This window comes from Adiantum capillus-veneris, chromosome 15 (genome assembly GCF_014529385.1).
Source record: "Adiantum capillus-veneris isolate H3 chromosome 15, ASM1452938v2, whole genome shotgun sequence".
NCBI classification, from domain to species: domain Eukaryota; kingdom Viridiplantae; phylum Streptophyta; class Polypodiopsida; order Polypodiales; family Pteridaceae; genus Adiantum; species Adiantum capillus-veneris.
Window position 1 is genome coordinate 2,744,132 of NC_140945.1, and position 25,713 is coordinate 2,769,844.

The 25,713-nt window shown below is 45.1% G+C and overlaps 1 protein-coding gene across 2 annotated transcripts in view; it reads left to right on the forward strand.

Moving 5' to 3' along the window:
- Positions 1 to 25,713, forward strand: part of LOC147440173 (golgi-to-ER traffic-like protein) — a 163,597-nt gene that overhangs the window by 48,864 nt on the left and 89,020 nt on the right. Inside the window, exon 2 of one of the 2 annotated variants that reach the window (XM_086529938.1) lies at positions 17,500 to 17,579. In XM_086529938.1, the coding sequence (XP_086386064.1) occupies positions 17,500 to 17,579 (80 nt within the window). Of the gene's footprint in view, positions 1 to 17,481; positions 17,580 to 25,713 lie in introns of those variants that run through there. The other variant, XM_086529939.1, reaches the window with a different exon arrangement.

Sequence of the window (25,713 nt, forward strand, 5' to 3'; positions counted from 1 at the left end):
AGGGGTCAAGGTAGGTTGCAAATCGAAGGCTTCAAGGTAAAGTGATAACACAGTTGGTGACTCTGCAAGTTCACCTTCTTCCATCCACTTAGCATCCATTGGTGGATAGTTTCTGAACTTTTCCAAGTAACGCCTAGCAACCTTGCCTTTCACTTTTCTTTCTTTATGTGCCAAAATCTGTTCCGGGACCAAGATCTCGTCAAGTTCCTCGACTTCCCGCTGATCTTCAGCTGACATATCCTCTGGTACATCACCGACATAGGGTCTGAGAAGACTCACATGAAACGCATTGTGAATCTTCCAACTGTTAGGCAATTTCAGCCTATATGCAACATCACTGATTATATCGCATTCTTGAAAAGGCCCATAGTAACGCATGCTGAGCTTTGGAAACAGTCTTTCCTTGCCCTTCATCTTCTTTAACGTTGCCTTTTCAAAGCGTACAAGCACCCAATCACCAAGTGAAAATACCACTTCATGACGGTGACGATGAGCTGCTTTCTTTTGCTTTGCTTGAGTCTTTTCTAAGGCCACTTTGACCTTCTTGTACATTTCATCCATGTTCTGAACATACTTATCTGCTTCAAATATCTTGTCCTTTGTATGCAGTATGGGAGGAACTTTCTTGCCACCTTCAACTATCTCAAAAGGTGCCTTGCCATTTGATGAATGCACTGTATTATTGTATGCATACTCCACCAATGGCAAATATTGCTCCCACTTTCCTTTATGCTCTGACACATAGCACTTCAGCAGATCTAGGACGGTAGAATTTGCCTCTTCTGAGTGCCCATCTGTTTGAGGATGAAATGACGAAGAGAATTTGAGCGTTGTGCCCATATTCTCAAACAAGCCTCTCCAGAACAAACTTGTCATGCGTGGATCATGGTCGCTAATAATCGACTGTGGCATACCATGATACTTGAAAATATTGCTTATAAACAAGCGTGCCATCTGATCTAGTTTTGTCTTCTTCTTGACAGGAATAAAATGAGCCTGCTTGCTGAATCTGCAAATGATGGCCCAAATACCACCGTTTCCTATCTGCGTTCTCGGAAGATCAAAGATAAAATCCATAGCAATACTTTCCCATGGTTTATCTAGAATAGGCAATGGTTGCAATAACCCTGGTGCCTTTTGCTTGTCAAACTTGACCTTCTGGCAAATTAGGCATTCTCGCACAAAGGCATCAACATCTCTTCTCAATGTAGGCCAGTAGAAGAATGTCTCAACCGCTTTAACTGTAGCATCGATACCACGATGCCCTGCATACGGTGGGACATGGCTCTCTTCCATAACTTTGCGTCGCAATGGCTTTGTGACACACAATCTGCCATGCATCATCATGAACCCATCTTTGAGAAGATAGTGTTCATGACGTTGTCCATCCATTAGCTGCTCGAAGACCCTTGTAAAATCTTCATCATTTGCATACTGTTCCCTCATATGATCAAGTTCATGATGATAAGGAATTGACACAGCTAAAATTTGTGGCTTCCTTGACAAGGCATCAGCCACAACGTTCTTCTTGCCTTCCACATGCACAATCTGAAAGTGGAACATGGACAAGATATTTCCCATCGCATATGCTTCTCAGATAACTTTGCCTGTGTCAAGAAGTATCGCAAGGTCTGATGGTCCGTTTGGACAACAAAGTCTGCACCTAGCAGGTAGTGTTTCCTAACTTAAGAGCGCATGAATCACGGCCTGCAGTTCTTTTTCATAGACTTGCATAGTCTTTTCTGGCCCTTGCAAGATTCTACTCTCATAGGCTACTACCCTGCCATCTTGCATTAGCAATGCACCAATGCTACTACCGCAGGTGTCGCACTGAACCACAAATGACTTCGTAAGATCTGGCAACACAATGACTGGATCTGAAGTCATCTTTTCCTTTGAGAGATTAAAAGCTGAAATCTCTTTCTGTGTCCATCTAAAGGTGACTGCCTTCTTTTGAAGAGCATGTAAAGGTGAAGCAATCTCAACGAAATTTCGGATAAACCTTCTGTAATAGGAGCATAGTTCCAAGAAACTTCGAACATCGTGCACCGTCTTCAAATCTGGCCATGACTTGATCGCTTCAACTTTTGCAGGATCCATTCTGACACCATCCTTTGAGACAATGTGTCCTAGAAAGTGAATCTCTTCCAGAAAAAAATCACTTTTCTTTGCATTGATGAGCAACCTATGATTGCGTAGCTCTTTGAACACAATGGCCAAGTGTCACCAAGAGGTGTATTTTTCCTGTTGCCTTCCGTAAATAAGTATTAGATATATTTATTTTATTTTTACTTGTTGGTCCCGGAACCCTTGAAAAGGTGCAAGTGGACATTGCATGGCCACAGTCAAACGACTGCAGCCAAATGGGTTTCTCACATCAGGGATCTAGGTCGGTTAGACAGGGACTGCCCCGGCCAGTTAGCAGTGAATTTTGATGAGTATGGAAGCTCGTGTGCGCATAACTGGAATTTGGGTCACTCGTCAAGTCATTGCAACTTTATAAGTTGAAAGGGGCCAGTAAATTAACCCACATTGTAGATGTTGGTCAAATGGTAGTCTTCAATGATGGTCAAGAGACCGATAGGGACACCATGGAAGCATCTCCTAAAATTTAGGGAACTGCTATTTTTGATCGGAAAATGTGTTCGCGTCATTACCTCTGGAATGACAAGGGGAACATTCTATTGCTCTGCTGCCAAGTCAACTGACGCACCAGTTGAGATATTTTTAGCAGGGAAAGCCCAAACTCGGAAACTGGGCGACGTGTCAGCCTGTGAGCGATTCTGCCACTCTGGGAGGCAAAACCGAGCTGCATATCAACAAAGGGGGCGCCATTCTCAGCCTCAGGTGGATTGTAGTAGGTACAAAAGCTATGGAATGCTTACCTTGCCCTCTATGCACATTATGGTGACGGGAGTGATGCCCCGCACGCTACATACTGCTCTCTTTCTCCCCTACGTACAGTATGTTATGCCCCACTAGTGGGCTTCTCATTTGACCTATGTACAGTTCTGGGGGTTTATGCGCGTTTGCCAAGGAAGGAGCCTTCTAAACAGGAACCGGATTAGCTAATTGCTAATCCCCCACAGGTACGCACAGTTCCATCACGAAAGATTGCGAGTTTGGAGAGTTTTCTCGCGTGAAAACTCGTCCAATTCACAGGGGAACTGTCCCATTGTGTGCTGGAGCCCTTGGGACACGCGTAGGCGTGTTCGCTCCGCTAAAAACGATCCGAAACAGGGAATTACAGCCTACTGTGTTTTTCTGCAGGTTTAGGGTTTCCCACCTAAACTGCAAGGGAACATCGGGGGAGCCTCGTGAGAGCGTTGGGATGCGTGTACAGGCTTTTGGGCTCCCGGCAGTGAAAAACAGAGAATTACGGCCCGCTGAATTTCTGTGACAGCTCACTAGCAAGCTTCTAGATATCGAGGGAATCCGTCCTAGACAGGTGTTTTTGACCTACAGGGGTTTTTGCGCTGTTATGCTGTCGAAATCCGGTCGAAAACCTGCGTTTTCAGCCCTCGCCAGGTTTGGGCAGTTTTGTGAAAGCTTGTGCTAAGTGGTCGGATCGTCTACCTTAATTTGAATAAAGAAATACCCAAAGGGGCGCCAGTCTTTGGGGCCTACAGGGTGTCGGTCTCGTGTGCGCAGTGACATTCTAGTCGCTGGACGCAACTGTGTTCTCTTCCCTTCTCAGTGCTCTGTGTAAAGTTAACAGGTAATTGAAATAGTACCGCCCTCTACGTTGTACAGGCCGGTTATATGGTTCCGCAACGGGATAGTCACTTTTTGTTCAAAAAGTGCAGCGTGGATTGTTGTGGGTGAAAGCAACACAGAGCTTGTCGATATGGCAGAGAAGAGAGACCAAGTACCTGAAGAGGGATCTTCCTCACATGGCACAGAGAAAATTCCTTCAACTCTTCAAGAAGAGGACAGGTTGTTTAGAACTCAACTGCGTTGTTGCATTGACATGTTTCAGCAGTTGGCTAACAACCCAAGGATGCAGGAATTCTTACAGGCCCCGACATAGGGTTTTCAGCCTCCTACACAGGGCATGACTGAGCCGTTGCAGGAAATGGAGATTTCCAATGCGCAGAGGACTCATGATGCTCGAGGGAAAGCCCATGTGGTTGAGCAACTAGCGGTGTCCAATGATCCAAAGCAACTTCCTTTAGCTGGACAGGAACCGTTTGTGAATGGTCAAGGGAGCAATGAACAGGCTATGCGTCAGACCCTTCCATTACCTAATACTTATCCTGGTTATTTTGGAGGTGGTTCAGTGTTTCAAGCTATGGCTGGACCTTCCACAGGTTATATGCCAGGGAATGTGTTCGGGACAATGCAAACAGGCATGGGTAACCCTATGTACTCGAACATGGGTGTCCAACCAGGTTTTCAGGGTGCCTATGGCCAGTTTCGAGTGCCTGGAACACAATTTGGTATGGCTGGTTTGTCGCAGCCATACGTACAAAATGCAGATATGACAGGGAAAACAGTTGATGCGAGTGCTGGAATGAACACTCATGGAGCACCACTGCTACAGGCACCTGTTTATGATAATGTGGCTCCTTTGAGTCAGCCTAAGGATTACAAGGAAGGTGGGCAGGGAGTGAAGTTTGAAACTTTCAGAGGAACTGAGGACCAATTAAAGGCTTTGACCTTTATACAACAGTTCGATGCAGCTTATGCTGGAGGCAACTTCACGGAATCTTCAAAGATACGCAAGGCTGCCACTTTCTTAAAAGGGAATGCGCTCCAATGGTGGACCGCATTGTTGAACCAGGGTCAAGCCCCAACAACGTGCGTCCAATTCAAACAACTTTATGCGCCTGCATGGTTGACAAACACTTTTGAAGTGGATGTAATGACGGAATGGCACGAGTTGATTGCTAAACAGTGTGCGGATCTCGAAGAGTAGAATAAACGGTTTTGGGCCGCACTGTTGCCAGTCACCTCTTACAGGTTTGTGCCTTTCTCAGAACAAATTGAGAAGTACTGTGGCGGTTTGCTTTAGAAAATCAGGGACTACTGCACAAAGACTACTGTCATGAATATGTTTCAATTGATAGAGAATGCAAGAGTGGCCAACAATCTGTCGAAGGGAGATTCCGATGGATTTAATAGCCACAAGAAAGGGTCCCAGGGCAAACAGTTTTCAGCCAAGGGCAATGTTGCAGGAAAGCCTTCTGAGCCTCCTGCAAAGAAGCCCTCCACTCAAGAAGCTGATACGTCCAAGAAGCAGTCTAAATCTTCTTCGGAACGAGGACAACGACAAAAAAGGCATTTTTCTGGCAAAACTTTTCAGGAAAGGAAAGCTCTTAGGGAGGCCAAGAAATGCTACATTTGTGAACAGGAAGGACACTTTGCAAATGAGTGCCCATAGAAGAAGTCACAGGATAAGGATGACAAGTCAGACCATAAAGGGAAGAAGCCAAAGCCGAGTGCAGGACTTGTTCCAGATTTGGTTGGAGACTAGCCAAACACAGATGCCACGGAGTTGTGCAGAGCTTGGGGCAAAGTTAGAGACCAGACAGTGCTGGTTTTCTTTGATCCAGGAGCCCGTGCAAATTTCATATCACCAGAATTGGCATCAAAGTTGGGCATTCGTGCAGAGGAGATGGGTATGACAGGGGAAGCAGGTTTGGCATGCCCATGACATTCAAAGCCTGTTACTCCTATTCTGGGAAAGCTTCGTCTGCACATTCAGAGCTATGTGGATGCGGAAGAATTTCATATTATGCCGCTTGAGGGCTGTGATGTGTTATTGGGTATCCCATGGTGTTACAGGTTGCATGCTATGGTGGATACTCACAACAAAAAGATTACCCTTGTACATAGAGGAAAGACTCATTACCTTGATGTAAAGCTGAAAGGCGACTCCGTTCCAGTTGTTTCTGCTTCTGCTATTTCATCTGTAATAAAGAATCATCTTTTTGCGTACTTGATCTTTGCAAAAGAAGTACCTCAAGTTGTATCTAATTTGTCTACCTTAGATAAAGACAGGTCAACTTTTTTGAGTGGTTTCAGTGATCGTTTTTCGGACTCTTTGCCAGGGGAGTTACCTCCTGAGAGACCTGAGCATCATACTATAGATCTTGTGCCAGGTTCTAGTCCACCGAATAGACCACCATAGAGGGTTAGTGCAGCCCAGCAGAAAGAGATTATGGGTCAGGTCAACGAGGTTTTAGAGAAGGGGCTGATTCATCCCAGCTCATCCCCTTTTTGTTCGCTTGTACTCTTAGTGCAGAAGAAGGATGGTTCATGGCGCATGTGCATTGACTATCGCGCCTTGAATAAGAATACCATCAAGAACAGGTCTATTCTTGATCGGCTTGAGGGAGCGTCATTGTTTAGAAGGATAGACCTAAAGAGTGGGTATCATCAGATACGCATTAGGCCAGAAGATGTCCATAAGACTGCGTTCAGGACAACATTTGGTCTCTATGAGTTTCTTGTCATGCCATTTGGTCTCACAAATGCTCCTGCCACATTTAATAGAATGATGGACAGAATTTTTAGACCACATAGAAACTTCGTGGGTACCTTCTTTGATGACATGATTGTCTACTCAAAGTCTGAAGAGGAGCATAGGGATCACTTGACTGCAGTTTTCAATGAGTTACGTAAGAACAGGCTACTCATTAATGCGGAGAAGAGTGAATTCTTTTTGCAAGAAATTCACTTCCTTGGGCACATTGTTTCAAACGATGGGGTACGCATGGATCCCGCTAAATGGAAGCAATTAGGTCATGGCCAGACTTGAAGTCCGTACATGACATTCGAAGCTTTCTAGGCTTATGTTCCTATTACAGGAGGTTCATCCGAAATTTTGCTGAGATTGCTTCTCCACTCCATGCACTGCAAGGAAAAGGAGTTACTTTCAAGTGGACAGCCAAGGAAATTTTAGCGTTCAAACACTTGAAAGAGAAGCTGACTTCAGATCCGGTAATTATTTTGCCAGATCTTTCTAAACCTTTTGTGGTTCAATGTGATGCGTGTGGCCATAGTCTTGGTGCAGTTTTAATGCAGAATGGCCGAGTAGTCGCATATGAGAGCAGAATTCTTTTGAAGACTGAAAGGAACTTGCAAGTCTATGAGAAAGAATTGCTGGCAGTAATTCATGCTCTCACTAGTTGGAAACACTATTTGCTAGGGGCTGATTTTGTTGTCCAAACGGATCATCAAACCTTGCGATATTTTGTTACAAAGACGAAGTTGTCTGAGAAGCACATGCGATGGGCAAACATCTTTTCAATGTTCCATTTTCAGATTGTGCATGTGCAAGGGAAAAAGAACGTGGTGGCTGATGCGTTGTCACGAAAGCCCCAAATTTCAGCAGTGTTAATTCCGTACCATTGTGAACTAGACGAAATGAAGACACAATATGCTGAAGATTCAGATTTTGCAAGGATCTATGACCAGCTTGTTGATGGGCAACATCATGAGCACTATATGCTTAAGAATGACTTTCTCATGATGCATGGAAAGTTATGCGTTACTAAACAGTTACGGCCAAAGATTTTGATGGAAAGTCATGCTCCACCTTATGCTGGGCATTGTGGAATTGACGCGACAGTGAAAGGGGTTGAGGCATTCTTGTATTGGCCAGCTTTGCGTCAAGATGTTGACACATTTGTACGATCATGCTTAGTATGCCAAAAAGTCAAATTTGACAGACAAAAGCAACCGGGATTGTTGCAGCCATTGCCGATCCCTGATAGGCCATGGGAAAGTATAGCAATGGACTTTATCTTTAATCTTCCAAGGACGCAAATAGGAAATGATGGGATTTGGACTATCATTTGTAGGTTCAGTAAGCAGGCCCATTTCATTCCTGTCAGGAAGAAGATAAAGCCAGAACACATGGTCAAGATATTCATGAGCAATATCTTTAAATATCATGGGATGCCTCAGTCAATTGTCAGTGACAGGGATCCACGTATGACGAGTCTTTTCTGGAAGGCATTGTTTGAGAACATGGGCACTACGCTCAAGTTATCTTCTTCGTTTCATCCGCAAACTGATGGACAGTCAGAAGAGGCAAATTCTACTGTCTTGGACCTACTCAAATGTTATGTCTCAGAGCAGAAGGCAACTTGGGAACACCATCTCCCATTGGTTGAATATGCTTACAATAACACCGTGCATACATCAACAGGTAAGGCACCATTTGAGATAGTGGAAGGAGGAAAGAAAGTCCCACCCATTTTGCAGACTAAGGACAAGATATTTGAGGCAGACAAGTATGTGCAAGATATGGATGAAACATACAGGAAGATAAAGATTGCTCTTGAGAAAACTCAGGCTAAGGAAAAGAAAGCTGCTGATCGTCACCGTCGTGAACTTGTATTTTCACTTGGTGATTGGGTACTTTGGCGCTTTGAAAAGGCCAGGTTAAGGAAAACGAAGGGCAAGGAACGCTTGTTTCCTAAGCTCAGTATGCGATATTATGGTCCTTTTCAGATTTCAGAAAAGATCAGCGATGTAGCTTACAGGTTAAAGCTACCAGAAGGCTGGAAAATACATAATGCTTTTCATGTCAGCCTTCTAAGGCCCTTTGTTGGTGATGTGCCAGAGAATATGCTTGATGAGGAACAACCCGAAGTGGAAGAATTGGATGAAATCCTTGTTCTTGAACAGATATTGGCACATAAAGAAAGAAAGGTTAGAGGAAAGGTTGCAAGACGCTATTTGGTGAAGTTCAAGAACTATCCATCATTAGATGCCAAATGGATGGAAGAGTCTGAATTGCTTGATTCACCTCAGCTATTGCAATTGTATCTTGAAGCCTTTCAAATGGAACCCACAGTGACTTGATGCAACCTTTTTGGAGCAAGGCAAGAGCATGGTTCATGATGCTCAAGAGAGTAGTTAAGCAATTGTATCTACTCTTTCCATACAGAATTTAGCTAGAGAAGTTTGTGCTCAAGAGTACACTAGAAGACTTCTATGCTTGATCTATGTGTCGTAGCCAGGTTGGTGGGATTGTTTAATCGTCCAACGCTACATTTCCGGAAGCATGTATATCTTGGATTCCGATCATAGAATATATGTGATATCAGGAGATATCTGCACGTATTATTGGCATGCAAGCGAGGTCGCTTGCAGCATTTCAAGTGTGGGGTGTGTCACCAGGAGGTGTATTTTTCCTGTTGCCTTTCGTAAATAAGTATTAGATATATTTATTTTATTTTTACTTGTTTGTCCCGGAACCCTTGAAAAGGTGCAAGTGGACATTGCATGGCCAGTGTGAAACAGCTGCAGCCAAATGGGTTTCTCACATCGGGGATTTAGGTCGGTCTTACAGGGACTGCCCGGGCCAGTTAGCACTGAATTCTGATGAGTATGGAAGCTCGTGTGCACCAAACTGGAATTTGGATCACTCGTCAAGTCACTGCAACTTTATAAGTTGAAAGGGGCCAGTAAATTAACCCACATTGTAGATGTTGGTCAAATGGTAGTCTTCAATGATGGTCAGGAGACCAATAGGAACGCCATGGAAGCATCTCCTAAAATTTAGGGAACTGCTATTTTTGACCGGAAAATGTGTACGCGTCATTAGCTCTGGAATGACAAGGGGAACATTCTATTGCTCTGCTGCCAAGTCAACTGACGCACCAATTGAGATATTTTTAGCAGGGAAAGCCCAAACTCGGAAACTGGGCGACCTGTCAACCTGTGAGCGATTCTGCCACTCTGGGAGGCAAAAACGAGCTGCATATCAACAAAAGGGGCGCCATTCTCAGCCTCAGGTGGATTGTAGCAGGTATAGAAGCTATGGAATGCTTACCTTGCCCTCTATGCACAGTATGGTGACGGGAGTGATGCCCCGCACGCTACATACCGCTCTCTTTCTCCCCTACGTACAGTATGTTATGCCCCACTAGTGGGCTTCTCATTTGACCTATGTACAGTTCTGGGGGTTTATGCGCGTTTGCCAAGGCAAGAGCCTTCTAAACAGGAACCGGATTAGCTAATTGCTAATCCCCCACAGGTACGCACAGTTCCATCATGAAAGATTGCGAGTTTGGAGAGTTTTCTCGCGTGAAAACTCGTCCAATTCACAGGGGAACTGTCCCATTGCGTGCGGGAGCCCTTGGGACACGCGTAGGCGTGTTCGCTCCGCTAAAAACGATCCGAAACAGGGAATTACAGCCTGCTGTGTTTTTCTGCAGGTTTAGGGTTTAGCACCTAAACTGCAAGGGAACATTGGGGGAGCCTCATGAGAGCCTTGGGACGCGTGTACAGGCTTTTGGGCTCCCGGCAGTGAAAAACAGAGAATTACAGCCCGCTGAATTTCTGTGACAGCTCACCAGCAAGCTTCCAGATATAGAGGGAATCCGTCCTAGACAGGTGTTTTTGACCTACAGGGGTTTTTGCACCGTTATGTTGTCGAAATCCGGTCGAAAACCTGCATTTTCAGCCCTCGCCAGGTTTGGACAGCTTTGTGAAAGCTTGTGCTAAGTGGTCGGATTATCTACCTTAATTTGAATAAAGAAATACCGAATGGGGCGCCAGTCTTTGGGGCCTACAGGGTGTCGGTCTCGTGTGCGCAGTGACATTCTAGTCGCTGGACGCAACTGTGTTCTCTTCCCTTCTCAGTGCTCTGTGTAAAGTTAACAGGTAATTGAAATAGTACCGGCCTATACAACGTGATGCCTATGCTCCTCTTCATTCTTTGAGTAGACTATCATGTCATCAAAGAATGTACCAACAAACTTCTGGTGTGGACGGAAAATTCTGTCCATTATTCTATTGAACGTAGAAGGAGCATTTGTGAGACCAAAGGGCATCACTAAAAATTCGTAAAGGCCAAACGTCGTTCTAAAAGCAGTCTTTGGCACATGCTCTTATCTAATGCGGATCTGATGCTACCCACTCTTTAGATCTATCCTGCTAAACATAGCTGCTCCTTCTAATTTGTCCAGAATATCATCAATTCTAGGTATAGGGAACCTATTCTTGATGGCATTCTTGTTCACTGCACGGTAGTCGATGCACATACGCCATGAGCCATCCTTTTTCTGCACCAACAACACTGGAGAACAGAATGGGGATGAACTGGGCTGAATCAGCTCCTTTTCTAACAGCTCCTGTACTTGGCTCATTATCTCTTTCCGCTGAGCTGCACTAACCCTGTAGGGAGGCTTATTTGGTGGGCTATTGGCTGGCACCAAATCTATCGCATGGTCCTCGGGTCTCTCTGGCGGTAATTGAGACGGTAATGAATCAGAAAAACAGTCACTATACTATTGTAAAAACATTGACCTTTCTTTATCTAGCACAGATAAATTTGATTTATCACAATCTGACACTTCATGTGCAAAAACCAACTACGCAGAAAGATGGTTTTTTATTACAGAAGTAATAGCAGAAGCTGATACAGTGGGAATAGACTCCCCTTTAAGCTTTACGTCCAGAATGTGAGTCTTTCCCTTGCTCTGTATAGTGATCTTTTTGTTGTAGGCATCCATGATTCCCTGTACAGGAAATAACCAAGGAATACCTAACAACACATCACATCCGTCCAGTGGCATGATGTAAAATTCTTGAGCGTCTACATAGGACTGGATATGTAGGCGCAACTTTCCAATGATGGGTGTCACAGCCTCTGTATGGCCAGGACATGCCAAACCTGCCTCTGCTGTATATCCCATCTCTTCAGGTCTGATTTCCAACTTGGAAGCCAATTCTGGGGAAATGAAGCTGGCTTTGGTACCTGGATCAAAGAAGATAAGGGCTGTTTGATCCCTGACCTTTCCCCATGCTCTGCAAAGCTCACTTGCATCTGAATTTGGCTCGTCGCCCACCATATCTGGCACTAGACCAGCCATGGGCTTCTTTCCTTTCCTGTCTCCCTTGTCTTCAGAATCCAGCTGGCCTTTTCTTTGTAGGACAATTGTAAGCAATGTGGCCAGGCTGCTCACAGATGAAGCATTTGTTCTCTGACCTCAGGACCTTCTTTTGCCCTTCCGACTTGCGAGGAAAACGTCTTTTCCATTTCTTTGCTGGTCCCTTTTTTGATTCAGCGGTAGCTTTGCCTTTCCCTGCGTTGGCTGGCTCCTGAGTCCCTTTAGGAACCTCATTCGGAACGTGCTTCTTCGCTGAATTTTTCTTGGCTGATCCTTCCTTGACGCCAGTATTGAATTCACAATCTTCTCCCTTGAGCAAACCATTGCCAGTGTTTGCTACCTCGATAAGCGGCGTCAAAGTAGTGACTTTGGTCTTCGTGCAGTACTTTCTTAATCCTTTGGGTAGGCCACAACAGTATTTTTCAATCTGTTCTGTCAATGGCACAAACCTATAGGAAGTTACTGGAAGTAGAGATTTCCAAAACTTCCGATTGTAGTCATCCAGATTGTTGCAAGTGGCAGCATTAAGCTGGTGCCATTTTGTCATGACATCTGCTTCAAAGTCATCAGATAACCATGCTGCTGCAAAAATCTGCTTGAAGTAAATTCATGTGGACGGAGCTTGCCCTTGAAGCAATAAAGTTGTCTACCATTGTCCCGCATTCCCTGTCAAGAAAGTGGCTGCCTTGCGGACCTTTGAAGCCTCTGTAAAGTTTCCCCTTGCATAGGCCTTGTCAAACTGTTGGAGGAATCAGAGAGCCTTCTTCCTGGCATCAAACCTTGTAAAGGTCGTGAATGTCACACCTTTGCCACCTTCTTTGTACGGAGGTGGCCTCTCCAGCGGCATTAAGTTCTCATATGGAAGTGACTGAAACATGGGAACACTGTCAGGCTTCATCTGTGTTCCCTGATTGCAACTAAGTTGACGTGGAAATGCCATATTTGGCTGTTGATTTGTAATTCCAGCCATACCAAAATTTGCCTGTGGCATCCCAAATTGGCCCTGAGTGCTTTGGAACCCCGGTATCATGCCTGTGACACCATACATGGGATTAGGTATCATTGTTTGAGCACCCCCGAACACTGTTCCTGGCGTGTAAAACTGATTTCTAGGTGCATGACCAGCCATGCTCTGGAATACCGATCCACCTCAAAAATAGCTAGGGTGTATTGAAGGTGGTGGGAAGACTTGCTGCATAGCCTGTAGGTTGCTTCCCTGCCCATTAGAACCAGCTATAGGCTGCTGAAAAGTGGTTGGTTGAATTGGTACAGCTTGAAAGACTGGCATCTCAGCCACTTGTTCTTGCACCTTAGGCACAGGTTGTGGAGACTGCATGTTCTCCGTTAAGTGTACAGGTGTTTCCATTGACTCTGCAGTATGAATCACCTGTGCTCGAGCCTTAATAGGCTTTTGAATATGATCCAGTGACCCAACTTGCTGAGACGGAAGAGAAGGTTGCAGAAAGGCTAAAAACCTCGGGTTCTGCATTACTTGTGTGAACATAGCCACAGAAGTAGCCAACTGGGTCCTGAATATATCATCATCCGTCTGTGGTGGTCTTGAAGACTCACCCACTTCATGTGTCTGTTGACCCTGTGAAGAGGAAACCTCTTCAGTCACATCATATGGTCTGTCAGCCATAATTGCAATTCCCTGTGTCTGGTCTATGATCCCCTGTGTCTTCAAGCCCATCCTGACCAAGGCTCACTTCTATGGGAAAAAGTGATTTAATCCCGGTGATGGAACCATGAAACCGGCCTGTACTTTCAGAAAGGGCGGTAGACCTTAGACTTAAACCTTATTTGTTTTCACTATTTAATTTGTCACCCACTTTACCTGTACTTTCAAGACACAACAAAGGGGAAAGGGATACAGGCTGCTAGAATGCACCTGTATGTGAAGACCAGATTGGCCCCTATCTTAGGCGCCCCTTTCGGTATTTCTTTATTGTTTAAAAGAGGGAATAAACGCTGTGGTTCCCTACAAGCTGCTCTGCACAACCTTGGCTGAATTTCAACTGTTCCGGCCCGATTTCGGCAGCATAACTGTACTAGGACCCTTCACAGTCAGTATTCCCAGGCATTGAATGACTTTCCCGACGCATACGGGCACTTTGCAAAACTTGGCGAGAATCTGCAGCACGCTGAATTCTCTGTTTTCAGCCCCGAAAATGCGCCAGATCACCTGGACAACGGTCCCCTCGCGTCCCCGAACCTCCTGGGGGTATTAGGGTCCGTTTATGGCCAAAACCCTAAACCTGCAAAAATACACAGCAGGCTGTCATTTACTGTGTCGGGCTCCGTTTCGGGTGCCCGTCGCATCCGTAGCAAGTCCTCGCGCTTCCGCACCTGTAGGGCTACTTGCCCTTTGAATCGAACGAGATTTCTGGCGTGAAACCTCTCCGAATTCACTTGTACCTGCGGGGGATTAGCCGCTAGCTAATCCAGTACCTGTGCAAGAGGCTCTTGCCTCGGCAATCGCGCATGAACCCACACAACTGTACATTGGTCAATTGAAAAGCCTTCTAGTGGGGCATAACATACTGCCATAGGGGAGAGAGAGGGCAGTGCGTAGCGTGCAGGGCATCACTCCTGGCACCGCACTGTACATAAGAGGGAAAGGAAGCACTCCATAGCTCTTAACCTGTGACAAAAACTGCAAATGAGCCCCTCCCTCCTCCAAATTCAGCGCCACTTCTTCATGCATGAGGAAAGTGCACAGAAATGTGCCACTTGGCACATTTACAGCCTATTTCCTGTTTCGGGGTTGCCGCCTAAAAATCTCCCAGCCGGTTGCTCAGTTGACTTCACGGCAGAGTAATAAAATGTTCCCCTTGTCATTCCGGAGGTAATGACGCAAACACATTTTCAGGTCCCAAAATAGCAGTTCCCTAAATTTTAGGAGATGCTGCCATTGTATCTTTCTAGGTCACCTGACCCCCTTTGTACACTGCAGCCACACCCAGAGTTGAAATGTAGCCTCCGTAGCAAAGGATTCAACTTTGGCTAGTCAATGACTCCACTTTGGCTAACCATAGTCCTTGTCCAACCTTAATGCTCTCTTGCTCTGAGGCATGGACTCCTCTGAACAGTTCCACACTAGCTATGCAATGCAGGGCAGTTAGATTTCCCGAGGGGTGTTTCCAAAAAGGGAAAGTAAATAAATAATAAGAAAGAAATCAACAAAAAGGATAGATAGTAGTTAGACGCTCGTGACACACCCCCCCCCCCCCCCCCCCCCCCCCCGCCCCAACAGGTAGATGTGATACGTGCCGGGAGACAACCCAGAGCAGAGGGATATCGTGCTCGACGAGCGCACCAAAGGGAGATCTATCAGATTCGAACACAGCATGAGCAGGCCAGACAGAGAGAGATACAAGGAGTCTTCTCTGACCCGTCTTCCATACTACACGGGCTCTTCACACCCTACCCTCCTATGCATGATATCCTAGACCCTCAATTTTCTACCGGATGGAGCTAGAATGCATCTCATCATTGTACTGTTGAGCATATAATTTCAAATCTACTAGAGATAGAGCTCCATCCCCTCAGTATACTGGCACATGTGTTACCCCGCCTCTTATCTGATTACTGCCGCACTGTACGACCTCACCTCTAGTCTTGTATCACTTTAGTTCAGTTCTTTTTCAACACTTTTATCCTTTATTGGATACCTAGAGGATACAGACATGTACATGGTTTTGTCTCATAGGCCGAGTTCGGCCTCTAGAAGACGTTAATAAAGCTTTCTTTCTTTCTTTCTTTCCTCTCTCTCTCTCTCTCTCTCTCTCTCTCTCTCTCTCTCTCTCTCTCTCTCTCTCTCCTCCGCCGTGTGCACACCCTCCCGGTGTAGCATTGCCCATAGAGAGTTCATTTGCCTGTTCGATGGGCTGTACGCGCTAGGAGCTTAACGATCAGGAGATCCATCGCGATAGATCCGAGATCTATTGACTGCCCATTACAGAGAGGTGGTTTGCTTGCAGTTGCAGACAAGTTTATCACCCGATTCACCGTTTTCTGCCGCACCTTTGACAAACTTGCAGTTGGGTTTGTACACAGCTCTGTCGAGATTCCCCACCGGTAAATTGCCAAAATCTTTGTTGGTTTCTTCTGTACCCTGACTAGGACTCAGCTTTTCTTCATCTCCTTGTAGACTAACTGTCGGAGGGGTGTCATCTCTGTCACGTTCTCTTCAGAACCCATGTGTGCTGCAAAAAGGATCGGCTCCTCCGTAGAGGAGGAATTGTTCTGAGCTCGGATCAATCATCTATGCAAAAGAAAATGACATCAAATAACAAACTTCATGATAGACACTACATAAAAAAGACTCAAAATTTGGCGCTCGGGGATTTAAAGCTCAAAAATCCAACCAAAATGTGTGAAAGCTCCATTTTTTAAAACCGAATTTTGGCCAAGTTTGAAATCAGATTTCAAAATCTAGTTTTTTAGACATTTTTAAGTGCTTAATAAGTATTCAAATGTGCTCCGCTGCAACTATGGCTGGCGCTCTGGCCATGAATCATTAGGGAGCCCAAGGGTTACGGAAAGTATCTGCTAATTAAGCAACTATGTTCAACAATGCATGTTGGAATTTACAAGAAAACAATTGTAGAAAATTGCTACATAAGTAGTGTCGATGTCACAAACTGGGGACGTGGCAGGCTTCCAGACACACACACACACACACACACACACACACACACACACACACACACACACACACACACACACACACACAGAGTGACTGTGGCAGAAATGCCACGTGGCAGCAATATGGATCCTCGCAAAATGCTCTGGCAGGCTGACGTGGCAAATTGTACGGAATCCCGCTTCTTGCGCTAGCTGATGATGTGGCAGCCTGTATGGATTTCCGTAAATTGCGCTGGCTGATTTTTATGACAGCTTTTGGGACAATTGCTTTTGAGATTAACAGCTTTTGAGTTTAATGCTTTCAGGGCTCTGCTTTTGGGCATCCCTTGTACCTTTAAATAAGTGGGCAAGGCCTCACTTCTCAGAGTATCTGGACGCAGAGTCTGAGAGTGAGCACTTGCTTGCTCTCTTGTACTTCGAACACAGATTAATACAAAAAGAAATACCGAAAGGGGTGCCAGTCTTTGGGGCCAATATCTCTAGGCACGGAACTACGCCGGGCCGTGTCATCTTTGTGAACTGTTTTGAAGTGAATCTCTGTTGTGTTGCGGTAGAAACTTGACTTGGGGTGTCCAAGTTTGTTACAGTTGATTTAGCCACGTCATCAGTGTCGTACAGGTTGCCACCTCATCAATCCGTATCAGCTGCCACATCATCAGTTCATACAGTTCACCATGTCAGCTCTCTATGACCCCTCTCTGGCTCTCTGCTCTTGGGTTGGCCTATTCCGTACGGTTTACACATACCAGGTGGGCCTATTCTGTACGGTTGACACATACCAATCTGTGACACTAGCCTGAGGTTGTTGTCGAAGAAAAGTAGGCAGCAAAGCGTGCTCATGTGCGCACGCATGCACACACACATATCTATGTACGACATGGCATCAACCTGCATGGCTTTTGTATTTAGGTTAGCATGGGTGTGCAGTGTTTTCTGTGTACTGTGGACTTTGTGAAAGTCATGAATATGCTGACAATGAATGATATGTCGTATGCAGACACTGCAAAAGTTGGAGAAGTCTGTGGATGCTGGAAATTATTATGAAGCGCAACAAATGTATAAAACCGTCTATGCAAGGTAATGTAAAGTGGCAAAAAGCATACATCTGGAAAGCCAGCATAACGCCTGAACATGTCAAGTTATTTATCCTTGTACTTAACCATGTTGAGTTATTTACTGTGATACATTTGTCATTATAGGTTGTCTCTGCACACATTTTACTGTATGATAATACGAAGACACTTGTCAACTAATATGGACTCAGTGATGAATTCTTTTTCCTCAACAGACAATGGGATACTTTTCTGTTAAAGAAAGAATAATGGGCAATCAGTCACTTTCCTAAAGGCCATCAAGTGGGAAACTGAGTCATCTATGTGAAAAAAGTCGTGAAAGTCGTCATTGATTGCAAGGTTCTCCATTATGGCAGTGGCCTTGGATTATAGTGTTAGCTACCTACATTGCTGGGCCTCGATCATATTGCACGCTTCACTGGTTGCGACTAGGGAGTTTCTTGAAATTCATTATCTGCGTAGTTCGTATCACACCTTAAATTGGCTGTCTTAGGGGGCACTTTATCAGAAAATCAATGTAAACAATCATGAGCATTTGCATCATGCTGTGGTATAAAAAACTAGAAGCATGAGCAATAAAAGTTTGTTTGGTTTTTGGACTTTATGCTCAGGGGACCACGGCTTTCTATGCTTGAGGCTTGAACATCTTCACCCCACAGAGGCTTGCTCTTGCTGTGCAACATACCCTTCACCCAAGCTGATGTTGGTCCCTTTGCTCGCATTGTCTGTGAGCGTTGATGCCGTGCACTGTGCCATTGTGGCACTCCCAAAGGGCCAAAAGCAATGCATGCAAAGGCTTTCGGCCCCTCATTGTTCACACAACCACATCTCTATTGAAGGAAGTAGCAATTGCCACTATGTTAACAGACCCTTGAACTAACAAGCAGCCACGCAGTAGCAAAGTCTACATAGGCAGGAATGACCTCAAGAATCAGAAGCGAGCCATCTATATACAAGGTTTTTTGAGGCGTTACTATTTTGCATAGATTCTCAAATTGAGCAGCAAGAGAGTGTCATAGGCGCTAGATTAATAAACGATATAAAAAATGGACATGTGCAATCTGTTGCAACATTGTGAACAAAAAGAACAAAAGAGGTTCATGAGATTGGATATATTTAGGAAGTTTGATTTTGTCACGTGCACTCTGGATGTATGTGCCATGCGGGTATGTTAAACCTATTCTAGAGCCAAACTTTGTCTATAGATGTCACAAAGTGATGACGTGGCATGACCACTCGGACAATCTCTGACAGATAAAATGATTTTATAAGTTGTACCAGCTTATGGGGTCCCGTCCGATGGGGCCCCAGGGGACATAAAGAAGAAATAAAAACCCTAGCGCTGGTTGCACGCCCGAAAAACGAGCTGGATGGTGACGTGGCAGGACTATACGGATTTTTCGTAAATTGAGTTGCTGTGTTGATGTGGCAGGCTGTACGCATTTCCGAAAATCACGCTGGCTGCTTTTGGGAGTCCCCAGTGCTAGCTTTTGAGAGCAAATGCTTTTGGGTTTAGTGCTTTTGAGCGGAATGCTTTTGGAGCTTTGCTTTTGAGCATCCCTTGTAAATTTATAAGAGCCCCTGGGGCCTCACTTTGCAGAGCATGTGGACGCAGAGTTTGAGAGCAAAGGTCCCTCGGGAGTTGTACTTTGCAATGATTAATGATAAAGAAATTACCGAAAGGGGCGCTAGACTTTGGAGCCAATACATCTGGGCATGGAACTCCGCTGGGCCGTGTCGACTCTCTCTTCTCTCTCTATCTCTATTAAAGTTCAGTAATTTTGAAGTTTCTGTTCATTTGTTGCTATTGATTTCTTTCTTGGAGTGTCCAAGCCTATTACAATGGTATCAAAGGTTAGAAAGATTCTTCTTCTACGGCGGATCCGATCCCTTTCGTAGCACACGGAGATTCTGGAGGAGAGCATGACATATTAGTCAAGATTTTATCTATATGTAAAACAATCTTCGTGCCCCGACCCCGGACTTATTAGCCACTCCCACCATTCGTACATCGTGCATCAGGTGCGCTCCCTTTTTCATCCTCTGTCTTGCAGGGCATAAGCCATAAAGAACCCTAGATTACACATGGGTTCTCGTGGAGAATCTGATAGAGGTAACACCTGGTTAGGAAAAGGAAAGTTGAAATCCGACGCGGGAACTGAACAAAAGAATGAAGATTTGGACGAATTCTTGGCAGAAAAGTTTGCTAGAGCGGAGTACAAATGTCAACTGCAGGTTGACACATTGATCAAGTACTCAAGAGACCCAACATTTGCGAAACACCTCAAGGATTACCCGATTGATGAGATTTACTCAAGATGGCGAGAGGCCATTGATTCTCCTCTCAGGTCGGGGGGAAAGTTGAAAGGACAGGCGAGTGTAGAAAAGCGGAACCTGTACTCGCAGAAAGAGCTGGACATAATTCTTGAAAACTGGAACCAAAGGACCACCAAAAGACAAGTCAGGGAATTCTAGAGTAGGCGAAGAGCGTAGAAGAAAAGGAAAGACGAAAGGCGAACGGGTACCAGACTTTGTGAGGACTAACCCTGATGAAATGGACCAAAGTACCGAACTTTGCAAAGCCTGGGGCAAATTGCTAGACCAGGAAGTCCTTATCTTCTTGATGGAGAAGCCAAGGCCAACTTCATTTCAACCGAATTGCGGCTTGACTTGGAATTTCACCCGAGGAAATGGGGCCACTGGCCGAGGCTGTTCTAGAGGCACCCGGACGGGATGTTGCCATTACACCTGTCATTTGCAAACTATGTTGCATTGTCAGGGGTATTTAGGGCTCGAGGACTTTTACATCATGCCTTTGGAAGGGTGTGATGTTCTCCGAGGAATCCCTTGGTTCCCCAAGAACAGTGCCGTGGTCGATTATAGGGCAAGGAAAGCCATCTTGAAGAATGAGAAGGGCAAAGAGATTGTACTTGATGTAAAACTAAAAGGCGAGTCCGTCCCACTTGATGAAATCCAGTCTTTTTGAAAGAACTAAATGATGATCAAAGGTCAAATATGTCTGACCTTGAAAAGGAATGACAAGATTTTCTGCAAGCTTAGGGTGACTATTTCCCTAAGGGCTTACCAGGCGAGTTGCTTTTTTCACGTCCTGAAGATCATCGATTGATTTGATTCCCGGTAGTACACCACCGAAGCGGCCACCTCACTGAGTTAGCCGAGCCCAAAATGAAGAAATAATGAACCAAGTGAAATAATTTCTTGAAAAGGGTCTCATCCAACCTAGCACTTCACCTTTCTGTGCACCGGTGTTGCTAGTACTAAAGAAAGATGGATCTTGGAGAATGTGCATTGATTATAGAGCTCTCATTAAAATCGCCATCAAGAACAGATTCCCTATCCCAAGGATTGATGATATTCTCGACAGACTTTAGGGGTCCTCTTGTTATAGCATAATTGATATGAAGAGTGGATATCATTAGATCTGAATTTGCTCCTGGAGACGTCTACAAGAGAGTTTTTAGGAGGACTTTTTAGGCTGTATAAATATTTGGTGATGCCATTTGGCCATACGAATGCTCTGGCTACATTCAACCATAGGATGGATAGGTTTTTAAGAGAGTACTGATCGTTTGTGGGCACTTTCTTTGACAACATCATCGTCTTCTCCGAGAGTGAGGCAGAGCACAGACACCATCTGTTACAAGTTTTCCAGACATTGCGGCAACTTAAACTAGTTGTAAATGCGAAAAAGAGCGAGTTTTTCTTGTGCGAGATACAATTTCTGGGACACATCATCTCAATGGAAGGTGTAAAGATGGACCCGGCCAAAGTTGAGACCATTTATGATTGACCCGATTTCAAGAATGTTCAAGAAGTTCGAAAAGCTTTTTGGGTTCATGCTCCTATTATCAGTGGTATATTCGAAAATTTGCAAAGATAGCTTCTCCTTTGCATGTGTTGATTCAGAAAGGGATTCCCTTTACTTGGGGACCAACAGAGATTGCAGCCTTTCAGACTCTCAAGGAAAAGCTGACAACAGGACCAGCGTTGGCCTTGCCAGAGTTGCAAAAGCCATTCGAAGTTTACTGTGATGCTTGTGGTCGCAGTTTGGGAGCAGTCTTGATGCAAGAAGGCCATGTCATAGCTTACGAGAGCAGGATGTTTTCACGTCCTGAATAGGTTGCACAAATTTATGAGAGAGAGCTTTTGGCAGTTATCCATGCTCTTACTCAGTGGCGACATTTTCTACTTGGAGCCGACTTTACCGTCTTCACAGACCATCAGAGTTTACTCTACTTCTTGTCGTAGAAGGAGCTTTCGGAAAAGCAGATGAGGTGGGCTAATATCCTGTCACAGTTTCATTTCCAGATAGTCCATGTTCAGGGACATAAGAATTTAGTGGTAGATGTGTTGTCTAGAAAGCCCTTGGTTGTGGCTATTTCTACGATACATCATCGAAGCTTCGAGGATATGGTAGATCAGTACGCCACAGGTCTTGATTTTGCAGACATCTTTCATCGGATACGGAGTGAGGAGACAATTGCAAGCTATTCTTTATGGGACGGCTATTTGATGTAGAAAATGATGTTGTGCTACACAACCATTGATGGAAAAGGTTCTGACAGAGTTCCACCTTGAAGGGTGTTGAGTGTTACTTTTATTGGCCGAGGCTCAGAAAGGATGTGGACGAGTTTGTTCCTAGTTGCTTAGTATGCCAAAAGGTCAAGTTTGACAGGTATAAGGCACTAGGACTTCTACAACATTTACTCATACCCTCCCGCCCCTAGGAAAGCATTGCTATGGATTTCATCTTTGACCTTCCCAAGACTCAAAGTGGGCATGATGGCATTTTGACAGTCATTGGCAAATTTAGCAAGCAGGCCCACTTCATTCCAGTAAAGAAGACAATTAAGCCTTACCATTTGGCGAGACTGTTTATCTCACAGATTTTTCAAGTACATGGCATGCTTGAGTCCACAGTTTCGGACAGAGATCCCCGATTCTTTCACGAGTTTGTTTTGGAGGGAAATCTAGGAGAACATTGGCACGCGGTTGTAGTTCTCTTCCTTGTTCCACCCGTTGACAGATGGGCAATTTGAGATAGCAATTCAGTGGTTTTGAATTTGTTGAAGTCTTATATTTCGAATCAGAAGACTCAATGGGAAAAGTATTTGCCCTTGGTGGCGTTTGCCTACAACAACACAGTTCATTCTTTGACGTGGAAGGCGCCATTTGAGGTAGTCGAGGGTGCGTAAGCACCAAAGACAAGATTTTTGAAGCGGAGAAAAAGCAAGAAAACCAGATTTTTGAGAAAGTCTAGAAGGCATGGAAGGCCATCTAGTAGTTCAGAGGAGGAGAGCTTGTTCTTTTCTGACATTGACCAAATGAGCAAGAGACAGGGGATCAGGCCGTCAGGTTCGAAACATTTTCAGGCTACTAGGACACCCATTGAGCCCTTGAAATTGTACAACAGTTTGACGCCGTCTTCTCTGGAGATTGGTTCACAAACACTTCAAGGTGCGAAGGGCGGCATCTTACTTGAAAGGAACAGCATCGACATGGGGGTCTACTCTGTTGTTATGCACAGAAGCGCCTGCGATGTGGTTAAAATTCAAGAAATTTTTCACGTCAACTTGATGAATAGGAAAGAAATGTCATCATGGCTTGGCATCATTTGAGAATGACTACTGAACTGGGTTATGGCTTATGTTTGATCTTGCAGGCGTAATTGAGGGCGATTACAATTCTTTCAAGAGGGGGTATGTCACAAAGTGATGATGTGGCATGACCACCCGAACAATCCTTGATAGATAAAATGATTTTATAAGTTATTCCAACTTATGGGGTCCCGTCCGATGGGGGCCTGGGGACATAACGAGTCTTGCTTGGTGGACATTGCTATATCACGTCTATGGAATATAGAAAGTCATATGCAAAATGATATCAAGCATCTAGTAGTAAAGGAAAGAAGACCCTTATTAAGATGTTTTTATGTTTATGAGAGGACACAAAGCTAAGTGCATTGGCTAGTAACCGTATGCAAGGAGTTACGTGTGTAATTAACATGTGTAGATGTTGGTCGAGTATATAGCTCTGAAAACAACATCCAAGTAAACTAAACCAAAGGAAGTAATGTGCAAAATTCCAAAACAAGGAAACGGATAAAGCATCAATGAACTGCAACAAAAAATGAAGTGCTTTACTGATCTGCAATGCTGTACTGGTGCTTTTTGATTGGCCAAACTATAGGCCGATATTTGAGTCAAGCTACAAAAAAGCAATGTGAGTAATTAAACATATCGTCTTGCAATGAAACATCACAGATTGAAACCACAAAGTATACAGTGCACGTCATGCAGAGGTGCCATACAAAAGTAAAGTGGAGAGCTGGCACTGTGGTCTCTCCAAAATTTATAAGAAACGGAAGCCGTGCCCTGCCCCGTAGCGTTTATGTGTTGCGACAAGCAAACGCAGACATGGAAAATTGTATATAGATAACGGACCTTGCGATGTTGTCAAGCTGGGGTTGCGCTTGTGCAATCAAAATTTCCAAGTCTTGTGAATATATGTCCTCTCTGCCATACACAAAACATGCATTAAGATAAATACACAAAAGCTGCAAGATATTGATTAAGCTTAAAGGATATAGATCTAGCTTTATGTTCTATGTACTCTGATCAGTATTAGCCTCTCTCTCTCTCTCTCTCTCTCTCTCTCTCTCTCTCTCTCTCTCCAGACAATAACAAGTGTGTCGAATCCTTTGGTGGACACACGACATGACCAACAAAGCTTTTGTGTCCAATCATTGTTTTCTCCAGTGCATAATTGTTCTGATCATCTGGCCCCCAAAGGCGCATTGTACAGTAGCGAGAGCATGTGGCAAACTTGTGCTCTTCACAGACTCCAATTCCACGAGCATCTTCTTGATGAACGTGAAGCTGTTGACTTAGCTTAAACTCTGCAACTTCAGCTTCAGCTTCCATGGTGGACAATCATGATTCGGTCTCACAGCAACTGGAAACGTGTGTCCTAGTTTTGTCTCTCTCTCTCTCTCTCTCTCTCTCTCTCTCTCTCAAAGAGTGTCAACTGATAATATCCCGGGGGAGCTGCATTATGCGTTACTCTCTCTCTCTCTCTCTCTCTCTCTCTCTCTCTCTCTCTCTCTCTCTCTCTCTCTCCACAGGATATTGCAGGGCGCAACCTTCTCCCACAGAGGGAGCTGCGCGTAGATTGAGCCAGCGCCCAATAGGGGCTTGTCTGAGCCGTGAGCTGACCTGTTGGGGGGGCCGCGTGCATCTCTCTGCCACTACAGGTACAGAGCAGGTAGCCGACCCTGCTGGGGGCAGCGTTATTGGCTTTTGGCTGTGGTATATGCTGTGTACCCTGCGGGGTTGGCATTTTATTGTAAGCTCCCCCAATCCAGGGGACTGCGCAGGTTTATGTTTGGAAGGTTACACGGATTCATCACAGGACAGCGGGCGCAAGGCCTTCATTTGAGTTGCTTTGGTTGCTTATGCCCGCAGTGGGCTGAGTTGATGTATACATACACCCGCATCGGGTTGTGGTATTTTGTTTTCTCCGCCTGGACTCTGCCGAGCCAGACGTCGAGCTGTTTTGGAGGTTGTGCTGATTCCTCGAATGGGCCACGAACCCACATCTTTGTATGCCAGGAGTTGGGTGAGCCAGCGTGCTCCGATCCCTCACCATTTTGTATTGTAAGCCATGTTAGGCTCGCCGATCTGAGGAGGATATACCCCCGCTTGCCTATCCTTGTTCTTGGATTGGTTTCTAGTGTGTCCTATCCGCATGGACTCAGCCGAGCCAGAGCATCGAGGTATACCCGCATCGCCAATGGAGGCCATGAGCGCTTCGCCAGTGGAGGCCATGATCATTTCACCAGTATGTAAGCCCCATACGAAGCCAACCTTTGTGCTTACAAACAAGCGGATAACACAAATGGAAAGGGAGATGAAAGAATGGAAAGCAGAGACGGAGGGATGGTGGAAAGAGAAGGCCAACCTTCTTCAAATGTTTCTCAATGAAGGCGCGCAATGGCAGAAGGAGAAAGAGGACTTGCACACAGAGATACAAGCATTTAAGGCGGATTCACAAGCACTTAGAGAAGAGGTCACAGCCCTCAAGCGAGAGCTTGCGGATAGAGTAAGCAGTGGACTGGA